General features: G+C 50.0%; 1 protein-coding gene across 1 annotated transcript in view; it reads right to left on the bottom strand.

Moving 5' to 3' along the window:
* Positions 1-18020, bottom strand: part of SIK3 (SIK family kinase 3) — a 199731-nt gene that overhangs the window by 17143 nt on the left and 164568 nt on the right. Inside the window, exons 7-15 of the mRNA XM_049778200.1 lie at positions 12006-12124; positions 10680-10790; positions 10422-10565; positions 10138-10215; positions 9915-10024; positions 8963-9116; positions 8552-8707; positions 5346-5416; positions 2832-2960 (exon numbers count right to left, since the gene is read on the bottom strand). Coding sequence (XP_049634157.1) covers positions 2832-2960; positions 5346-5416; positions 8552-8707; positions 8963-9116; positions 9915-10024; positions 10138-10215; positions 10422-10565; positions 10680-10790; positions 12006-12124 — 1072 coding nt within the window. The remainder of the gene's footprint in view (positions 1-2831; positions 2961-5345; positions 5417-8551; positions 8708-8962; positions 9117-9914; positions 10025-10137; positions 10216-10421; positions 10566-10679; positions 10791-12005; positions 12125-18020) is intronic.

The raw sequence follows: 18020 nt of genomic DNA, 5'->3' as shown, positions 1-18020 counted from the left end.
AAAAGCATGTTAGCCAGATGCCCTGAGTGGAGGGAAGCAGATAAGCCTGCCCAGGCACGGTCCAGCCACAGATGAGAGAGATCAGGGATTGCATCTAGAGCAGATGACATCATGCTGACTATGAGTGAAATGACGGGCACCGTTCCACTCCCTGCTTCTGAACTGAAGCAAGTCCCTCATCCCCCAAGGCCACAGAAGTGGGTGGACAAATGAATTCTGATATACTGGAGACAGTGAGGGCTACTGGCCCTCTGGTCTCATGAGGATGATGGGTCCACACGACTGGAAGCTGGACACAGCCGTAAGCTGATGGGATGAGCATGAACACACCACATGGCTCTCAGGTACACACAGATGGCTGAGGTGGACATACTCCAGGAACAGAGACTGGAAAAGCAGATAAGTGGTTGTCTGCGCAATGCCCTGTTCCTAGATCTGTCTCCCCTGAGGGGACGGTGAGTTAAAGCAAAGAACTATGTTGTCCAAAAATTGTATTCTTATGTTCTCAGGGTTTTCTTAACACTGGACACATTTCTGATTCACTCAGAAAGCAGCATGGTTGTTAGGTAGTGAAGCCTGCCAACCTGCATGATGCCTTCTCTCACCGGGATCCTGGAATCTCACAACTTTTCCAGAAGCTCAGTTGGTCAACAACCCAACCCCCAGGTCAGTCCTGCACAGTGACTTCAGTGGGGCAGGCTCATGCAGCAGCTCAGGTCTGCAAGCACTGAAATCGTCAATCGGGTTTATTAACAAGTCATCACATTTGGAGCTGGTTGAGCCTCGCGTGTAATGCAGACCCCCCTACACTCTCCTCAATCAAGTACCTGCTCCCCACCAAGGGAGATCTACCTTCTGGATTCCTTCTGGGTAACAAGTTTTTGTTGTTATTTTGAGGACACACCCAGCAGTGCTCAGGGATGACTCCTAGCTCCAGACTCATGGATCACTCCTGGAGGAGCCTAGGGAGCATCTATGGTCCAATGGATCAAACGCTGGTGGAACCTGTGCAAGGCAAGCAAGCTTATCCCGTCCTATCTCTTGGGACTCCTTGCTAACATATTTTTAAAAACACACAGACATTTTCACTTCATTTCATTCACTTCCAGGATATGAAAAAGGTTGTCTCCACGCTGGAATTCAGCCATGGTATCTCAGAGAAGACAGACACGCAGCATAGGCTTGAACTATCTTAAACCATCTCCAGAAAATGAATGTAATTCGTTTTCCAAATCACCCATTTTACACGTTTTTATGGCCTCAGACAATTTCTTTCCTCCTAAAGACTAACCTTTGTCCTTTGGGCCTCAATATTTGTATAGTCACCACCTCAACAGGCCAAGGGAGCAACACAAATGCCCCACCTGACACCATTTACCTGTGGCAGCCAAGGGACCATTCTCCCAAGGTGCTCACAGAAAGATAGACAGTGACAGCTCTGAAGTCTTGACAATGACTGGAGGCAGGTGGAGAGCACTGCCTGCACTCATCCTTTAGGACCATGCAATACAAGGAGGGGCCGGAACAGATATGCTGATCTTCATAACCTTCTGATCAGACACCTCAGGGGACACTTAGGATTCAACAGCACACACAGGAGGCTTCTGGTCACAACAGACCCAGGTAGGGACTGCAAAGGGAAGTACTACATTGTAGAGGAAGAAAAGACAGAAACAGAGACAAACCAGGTAGATCTCTCAGGTAACAGTGCAGCATTCAAAGCCACTGAGAAATCATCTTCTCAGGAAGAGCCCTGGCACAGGCCTGGGGACAGTTTCCTTAGTCAGAATAGGAGCTTGCTGTGCCACCAGAGCTGGGTTTGAGAATCCGTGTTCCTGTTACTCGCAACAGACCATTTTTACCATGTCACTCAGAGCCAACCATCAAAGCTTATCTTTTTGCTTTCAGAGTGCTAGCATGGAATGAATGATGTCCAAGTCCACTTTGGTTCCCTGATCTGGCCCGATTACCTCCACCGATAGCCAGTGGGTAACTGGCCATTACACAATCTTGTATTGAAGTGTCGGGGGAACTGGATGTGAAAATAAACCACCACACATCTGTGAACTCAATTTCCTTGGAATTGGACTGGCTTTTCTCTGTTCTTCAAAGAAGATAGAAATAAAGTAAGCACTGGTCACAGGTGCTGGTGTTCCAAGGATGGCCCCTGGGCTTGGAGAGAGCTTCTGGGTGGGCCAAGTTAAAACGTTTGGGCACCAGTGCATTCTCCAAAGAGACATTTCCCTTGGATTCTGGGAATCAATTTTGGGATGTGTCCTTGGCCTGGAAGGTTTGACCTGTTTCTTGACTATTCAAGAGAATGAAAAACTATACATGTCACAGAGATGATCGGGTTCTGCAAGAATGACCTCTTAAGGGCACCGTTGAGAAGGAACTCTGCTCCACACAGTTGCAGAAGGATGTAGCTGCCCCCACAGCCCAAGTCCTACACCAACTAGGGGAGAAAGGCTCCTTCGAAGTGTTCCTGAGGGTGAAATCTACAGACCTGGCTAGGAACCTAGAACGTCACTTCCCTGCAGTGTCAATCAAGGGCCACTTCACCTATGAGTCATCCCTCTAGAGTCGTCAGAATCATGCATAGACCATAAGCACACCTGCAAAGTGACCGGGGTTGGGGGGCAGAGGGGAGAAACTCACGTCTCATGTGGTGCTAAGAGTCAAGAGCAGAGAAGATGTGAGTTCAGGACACATCAAAAACCTTGGGAAGTGGAAGTGGAGGCCTTGGGACTGGGCCTGATGCCTGGAAGACTAGTCGAAAGGGGCCTGGCCGGCGAGCCGGGAGGAGCTTGCAAGCTCACGCGGCTACTCACCGATGTTGCTCGGGCCAGACCCGGGAACGGAAAGGCTGCTGTCCCAGCTGCCGCTGTAGGTCCGGCGGGATCTCAGCTGTAGGGCTGGTCATGGCCAGTGTATGTCTTTTGGACCTATTTGCCAAGTACCTGCAACAAGCAGGAGCACAGGTCATAGTGAAAAAGAGACAGGAATAGTCCAGACAAGAAGCATTAGGAGTTCATCCAGAGTGTCCGGGCTGAGACAGCACCACACAGCAAACAGAGCCTGGATGAGAGGAACCGTGTCTGTTGGCCACAGGAAAGGTCGGATATCAGGTCTGAGAGAAGCCTCTGATGAGAAGGAAAAAAAGGCAGAGAGTAGCGTGCTAGCATTCACTACTTGATGAAAGAATTTGTTTCCTATGAATTTTTATTCCACTTTGCCTCCCACATTTCCAGAATTCAAGTGGGAGGAAAGAAGCTCTAAGTTCACACTTCAAGATGAGTGCCAAAGACAGAGGTGGAAGGGCCCACAGCCACCACCGGGCAAGAGAGGCAGAGACCACAGCGTCTTCCCTCGCAGTGGTCCTCAAACTATGGCCCTCGGGCCACATATTGTATTTGTATCTGTTCTGTTTCTTCATTGCAAGATAAGATCTATGCAGTGTGCATAGGAATTCGTTCATAAGTTTTGTTTTACTATAGTCAGACCCTCCAATGGTCTGAGGGACAGTGAACTGGCCCCCTGTTTAAAAAGTTTGAGGACCCCTGCCTCAGAGAGACCAGCAGGTCCTAAGCCATGCCCTGCACTGCAACTATCACTGAGTCAGTGGGACCGGGGGATGCTCTGTCCACAAGCAACACTCGCCAGAGTATAGAGAAAAGAAACCCCAATGGGGATGGTTTGGAATTGCTTGGGGAAAACAAGAAGCAGGCAGGCAAGGCAAGAAAAGAGTTTCAAAGAATGAAGCACTGGAGAGCTGATGCCTTTGACTCTGAAGACCAGCCCGATTCAGATTCCCCCGGTCACGCCCTGTCCAGGTGAGAGGCCATTCCCATGGGGCAGCATCACCTGCAGTGGCACTTCTGGGATCAACTACCTCTAGGAAGTGGCGCTCCCTCCCTCTCCCACTGCTGAGTTGTGTTCAGCCTTTCAGTTTGTACAGGGATCAGGAAGAAAGAAGTTGACACCAGAAGACCAGGTGGAAGAGGAAGAAAGATACCGGGACTCGAGCAGGCTGGCCTTCCCCTCACATGTCACTCAGGCCTCCAGGCTAGTAGCCGGTCCTGGCAGCAAGACGTATGCTATTAACAGCAAATTATGAAAACAGTAACACAAAGAGCACAAGAAAAGAGTGATCCCCAAGTTGTTTGGGCAGAAGCTACAGGGGGTAGGACAGTGCTGGTCCCTAAGGGGCACCATTCTGCACTCACCTATGGTGCCCAGCTCAGCTCCATGGTGTTCAGGCTGTAACTAAGTGCTATGTAGACTTGTTCCAAGGGCATCCCATTCACATTGTCATAACCATTTGAGAAAGACACTCAAAGGTTCCTTAAGAGCCCATGAAAACCATTTTATTTCAACTTCCCTCAAGGGAAAAACATATCATCCTGAGGAACACCTGAATTTCTGGGAAAATACATACTGGATTCTGGTCATAAACACCCTCCCCAGAAAAAAGAAAAAGTAAAAAAAAGTTAAGACCACTCCCTACAGGGGGGCCATGCACAGAGCCAAGGACTAAGGCTTAGGGGCTGGGGCAAAACAAGGCACAGCATGTCTGATGGTTACCACCATGTCTGGGACATGGGGCAGCTCTCACAAAGGCACTGCAGAGGCCAGAGCAACAGTACTGCAGGTCATGAGTTTGCCTTGCCTGCGGCTGACCTGGGTTCAATTTCTGGCTCCCATACAATCCCCCAAGCCTGGCAGGAGCAATTTCTGAGTGCAGAGCCAGGAGTAATCCCTGAGCACCTCCAGGTATGGCCCAAAAACCAAAACCAAAACCAAAAAAAAAAAAAAAAGGGCATTGCAAGCACAAACATTTGCATCCATCCCTGGCTCAAATCCCATATTCTCTGTCAATATCTCTGTTGGCACAAGGGGGCAGACGAAGTACACAGCAAGCAGTGCAAGAGGTGCTCCTTGTCCTGGAAAGGAAGCGTCCGTGCCAGAGGTCCATGGCCAGCCTGGCTAGGATCACTATCACCCAAATCTCCAATTCCTTTTCAGGAAACAGCTCTCAGTAGGCAGGAACAGGCTCGGGGCCTGATGAACACTATCATATGGAGACTGGGGGCCCAAGGGAGGAAGGAAAGAAGGGGGAGACGTTCTTGGGATTATTGCTGTCACTGAGGGGCTTCCAGTGGTACTTATGGGAATGACATTTTCTGGGCAGTTTTCCGTGACTTCCACATGGAAAGAAGCACACCATCTGGCTCGAGCAAAGAGACCACACAGCACCATGTCCTTGGCAGATACGGCCTTTCACCAGTCATTCACAAGAAGCCTGCCTAAGGATGCTGCACATGTGCTGCCAGACACCACATTACCTCTGCACAGCTTCCTGGTCTGGCTCCCCATCCGAACTCTCCTCGTCCACAGGGGTGACAGCTGGCACTGCCTGTGGAAGAAAATGACAAGTTCAGGGAGGTGTGCCTGATGCTGAACTCAGGGGGCCCAGCACCCCAACCCCATTTCCCTTATTGCTAGAGCTTTTCTCAGTTTCCAGCTGACATTGAACTGTCCTCTACATTTTCCTGTGTGTGTGGTGTGTGTATGTGTATGTCTGGCCACACCTGGCAGTACTCAAAAACCACTCCTGATGGCAGCGCTCAGAAATCACTCCGCGTGTGTGTGTGTTTGTGTGTGTGTGTGTGTGTGTGTGTGTGTGTGTGTGTGTGTGTGTGTGTGTGTGTGTGTAAATCACTCCTGATTTCAGGGACCATATTGGATGCCAGGGATTGAACTCGAGTTGGAAACATGCAAGGCAAAAGCCTTGGCCACTGTGCTATCACTTCAGCCCCATTTTTTAACCTGGTTCTGGTGATTTTGATTTGTATTTCTTCCTCTTATGTCACCTGCATTCATTCATTTAGTCATCCAACAAGTAGCTAAAAGACTTATGTATGTCCCTGTATAAATGTGAGTTAACAGAGTTCTGGGTCAAAGTGATAGCACAATGGGTAGGATATATGTTTTGTGAACGGCCGAACAGAATTCTAAACACAGCATCCCATATAGTCCCCATGCCTGCCAGAAGTGATTCCTGAGTGGAGAGCCAGGAGTAACCCCTGAGCATTTCTGGGTGTGGTCCCAAAACAAACAAAACCAAAAAATTAGTCTTTTCCCTCAATTTACAGTCTAGTGGAAGTTAGGGACAAGAAAGCTATCACAAAATAGCCAGCCACTTAGGGGTTGCAGATGGCATCCTGGAGGAGGTGGCACCTAGCCTGAGTACTCAGAGCCAAATAAGAGAATGGTGTGCCTGGATCACAAGCCTTTGGGTTTCTAGGCCAAGACACCAGAGAAAGGAGGACAGCAGGTACTGGAAAGCCTAGAAATAGAGCAGACGCCTGCTGGCCACACAATCCAAGAACTGGCCTCTTCATTCCTCAGGGTGTTATTTTCTAGACTTGGATGTCTTTCTTCCCAGAAAACTCTACCGGCTCTATTTTGTGGGCGCCAGAGATCAATTCCAGGCCCTGGGACATGTGAGTGTGTTTATTAGAATTCAGTGTTTTCAGATGATGCCTGTATAGGTGCAGCAGCCCAGCAGACATGGGTCACACTATTGCCACACCAGCAGTAGGGCAAGATCACACTTGATGTCTCACAAAGCAGTGTTATTTTTCCCAAAGGCTGCCGATTCCAGACAGAAATGCATCTTGGGGGATGAATTCCATTGTTTGCCTGCTTCTAGATTCCAAGTTTTGACTCTGCAATGCTGGAGTGAACAGGACTAGGCAGGAAGTGGCTACAGAGGGCAGGAGAGGAAGGCAGTGGCCAGTTATAAATGGCCTTGAACACCACAGCCAGACGTTTATTTTGGAGAAAGGCCGTGATGAGTCACCGAAAGACTTGCAGCAAGGATGTAGGGTTATAAGACTTCCATTTTAGAAAGCCAGCTTGCTCTGGTTACATACGAAAGGGGCTGGTGGTGGGTGTGATCAAGACCAGAAGCAAGAGAATCAAGAGCATCAAGTTAAAGGAAAATGGGTTTGAGCAAAGGAAAGAGCAAGGGCTAGAGAGACAGGAGAGGCTGGCTGATCAGGCTTGGGATAACTGGCCTTGCTAAGGACTTGGGAAGACTGATGGGCCTTTGCCTCAACCAGTGGGAGAAGCCAGCTCAGAGTCAGGATGAGCTCATCGGGGGCACAATGAGTGAAAACAGGGAGTGGTGGGACAGAAGCACCACATTGGGTGTGTTGTCCAGCCTGGAAATATAGAGCAGATTCCAGGCTAGAGGAACAAGATGGAAACTGGAGGAACAAGAGGAAAACTGATTTCAAAAGTGGTGCTAGCCAAGGTCACCCAGAGTGAGTTTGTTCAGAAAGTCAGAAACCAGGCACCCAAGCAAACTAACTTTCACCAACTTTAACAAACAAGTGTGAAGGGAGAGAAGGCGGCTGAAGCTTCCGGTGGATGAGGAACATTAGTGGGTAAAATAACATGGCAACCGTAAAGCATAAAAACAAACCTGCAAATTACTTACTGTAACAAGACATCAACGAAAAAAGGAAAAATAAATTATAGGTGCTGGGTATGTAGCCCAGTGGTGGGGGCTGGCCTTGCATGTGTGAGACCCTGGGTTCCATCCCCAGCACTAAAGGAAAAACCAAACTACAGAAATAACAACACAAACAGGAAGAGCGCCTGGATGGGGGAGGCAGAAGAAGCCCCAAGATTGGTATCAGAGAAGCCAGATGGAGACAGATGCTGGGCCACAGCTGGAGCTCCAGGAAGACAAAGACTGTCCCTCAATTCTTCACCAGAGCCTAATAGTGGCCTCAGCAAATATAGTGACAGTGGTCTAAGCAAGTCACTTCATCCCATTGAGGGTCCAAATCCTTCCTGACACAGGCCTCACCTGCCCTAAATCCTTGTCACCATAGCCCAGCATGACAATGAGTTTGTTGCTGTCATTTCATTCATCACATATGCTAAGCTGCCGTCCCAGATGAGCACTGTGACATCATCCGTCCCTTCCCTGACAACACCATGAGTGATGGTGTGGCCAAGGGACCCCGAATCATTTTGTTGCCAATCCATGAAAATTAAGCAAGTTCCTAGAGCTTTTATAAGAACTTAACAAAATCATATGGGGGTTAGAGCAATGGGACTGGGGACAGGGCACTTGCAAAAGGCCGACCCAGGTTCAATTCCCAGCATCCCATGTGGTCTTCCAAGCATTGCCAGGAGTGATTTCTGAATGCAGAGGCAGGAGTAAGCCCAGAGCAACGGCAGGTATGGTCCCTCCCAAAGTCATATGTAGTTGAGTCAAGCAAAAATACAGCCAAGGGGCTGGAGAGATAGCATGGAGGTAAGGTGTTTGCCTTACATGCAGAAGGACGGTGATTCGAATCCCAGTATTCTGGGATTCCCCATGCCTGCCAGGGGCGATTTCTGAGCACAGAGCCAGGAGTAAACCCCTGAGCACTGCCAGGTGTGACCCAAAAACCAAAAAAAGAGAGAGAAATATAGCCAAGTAGCCCTGAGGGGACAAGGGGAAGGGGATCCAGGCTGCCCTGCTACTCACGGGTGTCATGGTGACCAGAGGGGAGGGTCCCCGTGGGCGCTTCAGCAGCTGCTGGGCATGTAGCTGGATGTTGGCACCACCATCCGATGCCCTCCGTCCAAGGGGGCCCATTCCATTCAGCAGCTGCAGGGTGGGCGGCTGGAGCAGTGACTGCTCCTAGGGCAGAGGAAACAGCACCTCAGGTGAGGGCCTGTGGTGGCAGCAGAAGCACAGCTCCTCAGGTATGGGGCAAAGGAAATGCAGTCCCTCAGGTAAGAGGCTCCTCAGGTATGGGGCAAAGGAAATGCAGTCCCTCAGGTAAGAGGCCCCATGGTAACAACGAGACTGCAGAGCTCACTCTTTATCTATCTAAGGGAAGCTCAAACTCCTGGGGAAGGAACCTCCTGGGAAAGGGCCACCCAGTCCCCATACCTTGTACTCCAGCTGCCCCCTGGGCTGCAGATTCTGCACAGGCAGCAGACTGTGCACGAAGTTCATGTTGGGGGTCACCTGCAGGAAGGGCGTCTGTGGGCTGGTCCCTGGGAAACCAGGAAGCAACTTATGCAGCTCTTCCATGACTTCAGTGCTGTAACGGGATGCAACAGAGAAGAGAGGTGAGCCTGGGCCTGTACACACACTTCGCACCCCATAGCCTATGAGCCTGGGAATGAACAGGCTTTGCCCCATTTGCTTTCATCCTTTACTTTCCTCCTCGACTTGCGATTCTTACTAAGATCCCAAGCCCAGGGACCCCCAACATGAAGCCCAGCATGGAGCTTTGGGACCAGAACTGAGAGAAAAGAAACCATGTGGTTTTTTGACGGCTAAGTATTTTTTCTAGTGAATAAAGCAAAAGACCATGTTATAGGCTGGAGAGACAGCACAGGGATTATGATGCTTGTCTTGCATGAGGTTGACCCCTGTCTGATGACCATACTAGGCACTTCACTATCACCACCAAATAAACATTGGTATCTTTGTGGGCAAACACTTCTTCATCAAAGCATTGTGGGTAACTTGCATCCATAAGAGGAAACATGTCATTCTTTCATTAAATCAAGATGAAACCAGGGACTGGAGCAAACAGTACAGTGGGTAGGACACTTGCTTTATATGCATCTAACCTGGGTTCAATCTCTGGCATCCTACAGGGTTTCCTAAGCCCACCAGGAGTGACTCCTGAATGCAAAACCCATGAGCATAGCTAGGCATGACCCCCCCCACTTTGAATACAAAGTGGCAAACTAGAGAATCTGGATAGGATGTCAAATGTCTTGGTCTCTGGAGTTGATCTTATCGGGGAGGTTTCATGAAGTGGGAGAACCATGTACTACAGGGACTTAAAAGTGAAGTGGGGACTTGTGGCTGCCAGTGATACACTCACCGCGGGTCGGCCACCCCCACCGTGTGCCTCCTCATGGACAGGTAGCGAACCAGGGCTTCGGGAGAAGGCTCTTCACCCTCATCACTGTCCAAATTCACGGCGCTGTCCGGCTGAGAGGGAGGGAAACACAGCCAAGTAAAAACCCCGGAGTGGCAAGGGTCAGAGGGAAGGAAGCACTGGAAGTGAGACGGGAGGTGGCTACGGCCCTCAGGCTGCTACTTGCCTCCACGATTTGGTTTTCTGGGTTGATGAGCTGCACTTGCGGAACGCTGAGGTTGATGGTGGTGCCAGCCTGCTCCGCCTGCAAAGTAGAACATGCATCTATAGTGCGGCCAGCCAGGCACTCAGTGTTGGTGCCTCTAGCTCTGTGGCTTCCTCTGTCCAGCCTCTTGCAATGATGAGACAGAGGCAGAGACAGAGGAGAGGGATGTGGCTGCATGAAAGAGCAAAGGCCATGTACCCCTCCCTACTGCGTCCAACACACACCCCCATGTGACTGTCCCCCACCTGCAAATTGACGGGGGCCTGGAAGGCCATAGCCCGGGGCACACTGGGCAGGGCACCCACGCGCAGGGTCTTGTGCTTCCTGTGGCGGTCGCACAGCAGGCTGTAGATGGCGCTGTAATGGTCGTAAGCCTCAGACTGCAACGACTGTCAGGAGAAGGGGGAGGGTGGGGAAACCAGTGAAATGCTGTGCCTAGACCTAAGCTCTTTATTTGGGAAGGGGGTCTTGGAGGTGGGGCTGCCCCCAGCCCCTAAAGCTACCTGCAGGGTCCGCTCCTTGTCCAGGCCCATGTCCTCCATGGCCAAGAGTACGTCCTCATTCAGAGGCTCCGTCTTCCGTTCTGTCTTCAGCTGGTGGCACTCAGCTATCAGCTGCAACAAGGGGAAGGTATGTCACCACCCACAACAAGGGAGGCAGGTGGGTCAGCACCCCACACACAGGAAGAAGGCTAGCAGCATGCACACACGCATAACACACACACACACACACACACACACAGGTGTGCAGTGAATCTCAGACACAGACACACACAGACACACAGACACACAGACACACACACACACACACACACACACACGCGCGCGCGCGCACGCACGTGCACAGTGAATCTCAGCAGCCTGTTCCAGGAACCCTTGCTCAGAGCTTAAGAACTGAAGCAGAGGAGCCGGGCGGTGGTGCTAGAGGTAAGGTGCCTGCCTTGCCTGTGCTAGCCGGTTCGATCCCCCCGCGTCCAATATGGTCCCCCAAGCCAGGAGCGACTTCTGAGAGCATAGCCAGGAGTAACCCCTGAGCGTCACCAGGTGTGGCCCAAAAACCAAAAAAAAAAAAAAAAAAAAAAAGAATTGAAGCAGAGGCCGGAGAGATAGCATGGAGGTAGAGCATTTGCCTTGCATGCAGAAGGCCAGTGGTTCGAATCCCAGCATCCCATAGGGTCCCCCAAGCTAGGAGCGATTTTTTTTTTGGGGGGGGGGCCCCACACCCGGCATTGCTCAGGGGTTACTCCTGGCTGTCTGCTGAAAAATAGCTCCTGGCAGGCACCGGGGACCATATGGGACACCGGGATTCGACCTTAGGTCCTGGATCGGCTGCTTGCAAGGCAAGCACCGCTGTGCTATCTCTCCAGGCCCTAGGAGCAATTTCTAAGTGTAGAGCCAGGAGTAGCCCCTGAGCACTGCTGGGTGTGACCCAAAAACAAAAATAAAAAAAAGAGTTAAAGCAAAGGGCCTTGGCACTCAGCTGGAAGTGCTGGGCTTCCTGTTTTCCTGAGACCTGCGGGTGCTTAGGATCTCAAAGGCTGGATAAAGGTGTCACTGAACAGGGTGCACCGGACAAGACAAAGGACACCCCACAAGGGTGTGTCATGGAACTCAGGGCTGGGCCTTGTGATCTAGGAACCAGTGGCTGGGAACTGGGACTCATATGCTTCCGCCACTCGTCGGCTGGCACCCTACTGCTGGCTCTGCTCACTGCCATGGTAGGACACAGCAGCCTGTCCCCCAGAACCCAGTCTGGTGACAGTCTCATGCCAAAGAGCCTGCAGCAGCTGGAGGAAATCCCTTGAAGCAAGAGAGACCCTACTCACTCACCCTGTCAAAATTGGGGTCAGTGTCCCCGAGTTTCATCCACTTGTGCTTGCAGATCTGCTCCATGGAGAGGCGCTTCTCAGGGTCCAACACCAGCATGTGGCGGATCAAATGTTCACACTCTGAAAAGGACCAAGAGCCGCCTTAGATTCAGGGGGCTACAGGAGGGGGCCCAGGAACTAGAGGCAGGACAAGCTGTCTTGCTCCTTGATCCAAACAATACAATGGCTGACCTCTGGTCAGGGGCAGAAAGAGGAGAAGAAGAGAGATCTGAAGCTGAGAGGAATGATGCCTTCACAGTCTGGGTGGGGAAGCTGGGGGTGACTAGGGGGTTACGAGCTATAGCCTCATTTAATAGAGTGAAGGGTGAGCACCCACAGAAGAGAATCAGCATCTCACACAGCCCTAGGCATGCTCAGTCCAGTCTTCCTAGTGACATTACTATAGGCAGATGGACACCACTGGCTCAAGGACCAAAAGCTCTCCTTGAGGGCCGGAGAGGAAGTACAGTGGGCGGGGCATTTGCCTTGCATGCCGCCTACCTGGACTTGATCCCCAGCATCCCATATGGTTCCCAAGTACTGCCAAGAGTGATTCCTGAGTGAAGAGCCAGGAATTACCCCTGAGCGTAGCCAGGTGTGGCTTACACACACACATACACACACACACACACACGTATGCGCGCAACACATACGTGTACACATGCTCAACATTTAGAGGGTGGAGCAGCCCAGGAGGCCTCCTGACATCTGCTGGGCTCCTTCATCCCTCTCTCTGAGATGCCGAGGACAGGCACAAGGACAAGCTCTCGGCTCCTGACACAGAGATTCATAGCCTGAGACACTTTTCTCAGGGGCAGTGAACGACCCACATACTGCAGGATTCGAAAGGTGGATTCAAAACCAGAAAACTGACAGGCTGGTCTCCAAAGCTCCCATTTCTCTCAGCTGAAAGGGAGGAAGGACTGAGGAGAACATGAAGTGGTGCTAGGATGAAGGGGGCCATACGGAGCATCGCATGAGGACTGGTCCTTAGGGACACCCCACGGTCACCCCTCACCGAATCCTCACAGTACTTCCAGGAAAAACAACCTCCTGTCATGCCTTGCCATAGACGATGAAGATGCGCTGAAGGCCGAGGGCAAGTGTGACTTCACAGCACAGGCTGTGGGGGCCCGCTCAGAGCCCTGATTCCATGTTTCACCCAGGATTCCTTATCTCCTGCTCAGGCTTCCTACAGAGCCTGAATCTCTTAAGATCCATTAATCCATTTTCCACAGTGACAGCAGAGAGGCCACATTGCTGGCTGAGCTCACACTCGTTTATGCATATGCCAGACCCACTGCTCATGGCCACATTACCAGCCTAAGGCTTCTCCTCGTCTCGTGAGGAAGTGCTTGGGTGTCATATCCTTAGCTCTGTCCTGGAAGGAGCTGAATCAACTGGAAGTGGGTGCCTATAAATTCACCTTATCAAACTTCCAAGATACCAAATTTGTTTCAAATTTATATTATATTATATTATATGTTTCAAATTCTGTACTTTGACACCTCAGTATCTCATAGTAGTGTCAGCCCAGTAGTATCCCAAGAAATCTGACAAGAAAGTTCCACAGATATATCCTCAGCTCAGTGAACCTAAACAATAGCACAGAAGGTTCAGCTAGCACTAACCACAGCCCACGAGATCCTCAGACACTGACTTCAAAAAACGTCACGGAGAGCACAAACAGGGATTTCAAACTGAGCCCTGCTGATGTAAGCTTTGTCAATTCCATTGGCCTTTGTGTTGTAACAAGAAACGTGAGTAAATTTGTGCCTGCATGGGGGCAAGGTAGGGTGGTGGGTGGAAGGCTGGGGACACTGGTGAAGGGAAGGTCATACTGGGAGAGGATTGATGTTTGACTACTTTTTGCCTGAAACCACTTTATTATGAAAAACTTGGTTAATCCTGTTATAAAAACATTTCAAAGAAAGGAAAAAAAAAAGTGGGTGTCCAGATGTGGTCATGACACATCTGTTTAAGAGCAGTTTCCCGGGGCCAGCATGGTGGCGCTAGAGGTAAGGTGTCTGCCTTGCCAGTGCTAGCCTAGGACGAACCGCAGTTCGATCCCCCGTGTCCCATATTGTCCCCCAAGCCAGGAGCGACTTCTGAGCGCATAGCCAGAGTAACCCCTGAGCATAACCGGGTGTGACCCAAAAACCAAAAAAAAAGAGCAGTTTCCCTATGGATAAAAGGCTCATGGGCTTGTTCCCCAGACTGCCCTCCACAGTGTGAGAGCCCTGTCTGTCTGCCTGAGCCCTGCTACCGAGGTGGCTCCTACACCTGACAGAAGCTTAATGAGATATGAAAAAATACTCAGGGGATATGAATAAATACTATTTTACTCCAATGGAAGGACACTGTAAAAACCGAAAGAAAAATTTTTTCTTTAACTATGTAATTCTGTGTAAGACATAAATTTAAAATTTTTTCCATTATTGGGGTCGGTGAGGTGGCACTAGAGGTAAGGTGTCTGCCTTGCAAGCGCTAGCCAAGGAAGGACCACGGCTCGATCCCCCGGCGTCCCATATGATTCCCCCAAGCCAGGGGCAATTTCTGAGTGCTTAGCCAGGAGTAAACCCTAAGCATCAAACAGGTGTGGCCAAAAAAAATTTTTTTTCCATTATTTCATTACAGTTGGGAAGGACAATTTTCAGGGCAAGAACAAGAACAAATTAATTAATTTGATAACCTGGTTATCAAATTATTCTGATCATTTGCCACTGTCCTAAATGAATGCCCATGAGGTCCATTTAGGAAAGAAAGAGGTAACAAAGAGCCGTCACACTCAGAAAGAACAGGGCTGGGACTTGCTCACCCTCACTCAGACACAGATTCTGTTTGCATTCACGTCTCTGGCCCCAGGTACTGGAAGTCACATTCCAAAAGAAGACTTTTCTCTCTCTATGCCAGGGGTCTCAAACTCAATTTACCTGCAGGCCGCAGGAGGCAAAGTTGGGGTGATCCTTGAGTGCAAAATCAGTAGTAAGCCTTGAACACTGTGGGGTGTGACCCAAACAACTAAAACGCAACAAAACAAAAAAAGATTCCTCTAGGGCAGGGCCACAAAATGTTGTACGGTGGGCTGTTTGCAGCCCGTGGGTCTCGAGTTTGAGACCCCTGCATGCTGTTATATTAGAAGAGCTGATCTCAGGGACGGCCATTTTCTATGAGCTCAGTGCATTTCTATGAGTAGTTACAGATTCAAGGTTATAAAGATGTCTCAACAGGCTACGCACATGCTATGCATGCAAAAGTCCTGGTTTGGCCCTGGACACAAGGCTGAAAGCAACAGCAGGGCAGCCCCCAAATTATGCTTCCCTTCTATCCTTATGTAACATGGCCAGTCCCTCACAAGTCACAAAAGCATCCGTACCGAGTATGAGTATCCATGCAAGCACACCTACAATTAATCAAGAGGGAGGAATGTTCTTAATGGAGAAGGTTATTAAAGTTATAGAGCTTGGGGTGAGGAGCCATAGCACAGCAGGTAGGTTGTTTGTCTTGCATGTGGCCTACCCAGGTTCAATCCCCAGCATCCCATAGGGTCCCCAGAGCCTGCCAGGAGTGATTTCTGAGCACAGAGCCAGGAGTAACCCCTGAGCACTGCTGGATGTGGCCCAAAAACAAAACACAAAACATATTAAGTTCAAGTCCCTGGTATAGGAGAAATTATTATTAGGCCCTCTAGATGGCACTCTTCCTTTTCCCTTTTCCACATAGTATTCCTAGCTACAAAGGCAACGGCGTTAGACACAGATCAAATGACCAGGCCGAATGGCACACAGTTCTGGACTTGCTTTAAAACAGATTTTAAAAGACAATTTCTGAAGTGGGAATAGAGAGGGTGGCACGCTGGTGGAACCTTGTATACACGAAGCCCTATCATTACCAGTATTGGAAATAATAGTACCTAACCTTTAAAAAAATAAAAATAAATTTCCTTAAACATACCACCAGGATAAATCCTATGTAGAGAACCTAGTTGAATGTCAGAATCTAGAGGCCTCTATTTAGACATCTTTAAGCAGGAGCCTTTATACCTTTTGCTTTGAAAACCTTCCATAAACACAAGCAAGAATGTTTAACATAATTCACGGGGCTGGAGCAATAGTACAGTAGGCAAGATACTAGGCTTACCTTGGTAACCCAGGTTCAATCCAAAAGGAAAAAAAAAAAAAAAAAAAAAGTAGAATTTGCAAGGCAATTTGCATACTATTTTACTTGGTTTAGGACCAGACTCCACAGAGCTCAGAGGTTACTTTTGGCTCTGCCTGTGAGCCAATCCTGGCAGCCCTGGGTAGCCATAAGAGATCAAATCCAGGTTGGCTGTGTGCGAGTCAAAGAAGCCTACCTGCTATTCTATTGCTCCAGCCCTGCAAACAATTTTAGACAGTATAGGACACCTTTCAAGTGTACTCCAACTCCCTCGTTGTGTGCTCGTCCTAAGCCGAACCACCCTGGTCCCAATGGCCATGTCTAAATGGTGAGCACCACTCGCCTAGCGTGCAAGGAACAGAGCTTGAACGCCTTTCATGTGCTGCACAGATGGCAGCAGACGACAAAGTGCAGAAAGCTGGAGGATCCTCAGCTACTCCTGCTTCCAAGTATCATACAGCTCGGGAAAGGCAATGCAAGTGAGAGTGGAAAGCACTGGTCCACATAAAATATAGAAAAAGGGCAAAGCGTGGAGAAAAATGCTCAAGCCCAGTGACACAGTCAACCACAACACAGTGGACTGCAACGAGTGGAAAGAAATGGGGCCTGCAATCAAAGGCATGAACCAGCACTGCTGCCAGAGCCCACAAGTATTTCCTTGTCTAGGAGGGTTTGGCAGTGCTCCTTCCCCTGGGGCAGAACCTCAGAGGGTTAGCAGAGTCCAGGCTGGGAGGAGTCCTTCATCGGGTCCTCGGCACCTTCATGGCTTCCTGACTGTCCCGCAGGCAATGCAGTGGCCGGCATCATGAACCCAGAACCTGAGACAGGGGTGTGAGTCCCTGGCACAAGCTCTGCTCACTCGTGCACATCTTGCCCCACTTTTGCCCTCCTCGAAGAAGGCAGGCCCAGGGGGGGACTGGAAAATGGAAAGTGTCTTCAGTTCTACAGAGTGCTCATAGAAACTGCATCCACGGCCAGGCCAGAAGGAACGGAATTTCCTGTCAGGCTCTGAAGAGAGGCCACCTGCAGACAGGGACGCTGCCCCAGCTGGGCGGGCAGGAGGTGGAGGTAGTAACACACGTGGGTTCTGTACAGAAGGCCAAGTAGATTTATTCTGTGCTAGTACTGCAGGGGCTGAATTTGGAATCATTGACAGTTGGAGTTCTCAAACCTAATTGCTAGAATTGACCAGTTGGAGGGAGGGCAGAGCCGTGGCGCAAGCAGTAGGGCATCTGCCTTGCACACATTAACCTAGGATGGACCACAGTTTGATCCCCTGCCGTCCCCAAGCCAGGAATAACCCCTGAGTGTCACCGGGTGTGGCCCACAAAGCAAAAAAAGAAAAAGAAGAAGAAGAATGTTTGGAGCCAGAGAACAGTGGGGAGGGCATTTGCCTTGCATGTGGCCAACCCAGGTTCGACCCCTGGCATCCCAGGTGGTTCCACAAGCAATGCCAGGAGTTATTCCTGAATTTACTCCTCAGGGTCTGAGTGGGCAGAACTGTTGCCCGGTCCCTTTGATCCACTTTACAGATGAGCATTCAGGGTAAGGGTTGCTTGAAAGAACACAAGCCCAAATCCAACAGAAGAGACAGCAACTCTGCTCCCTCCAACTTCAAAACCACACAAATGGGGCTCATTGATCCATGAGCCGTGTGCTCATAGTCATGAGAAATGGTGCTTTTCAGGCTGGCAGCAGGATGCCATTAGGTGGGAGCAAAATGAAGTCACTTAGAGGGGGAGTCCCAGTACCTTCAGGGACATGAGACATATCACAGGCCTTAAAAAATACCAATGGGGGCCAGAGAGATAGCATGGAG

The sequence above is a fragment of the Suncus etruscus genome, chromosome 8 (genome assembly GCF_024139225.1).
Source record: "Suncus etruscus isolate mSunEtr1 chromosome 8, mSunEtr1.pri.cur, whole genome shotgun sequence".
Taxonomy (NCBI): Eukaryota; Metazoa; Chordata; class Mammalia; order Eulipotyphla; family Soricidae; genus Suncus; species Suncus etruscus.
The sequence above is the reverse complement of the archived record's forward strand: the minus strand, read 5'-3'. Positions and strand labels throughout refer to the sequence as shown.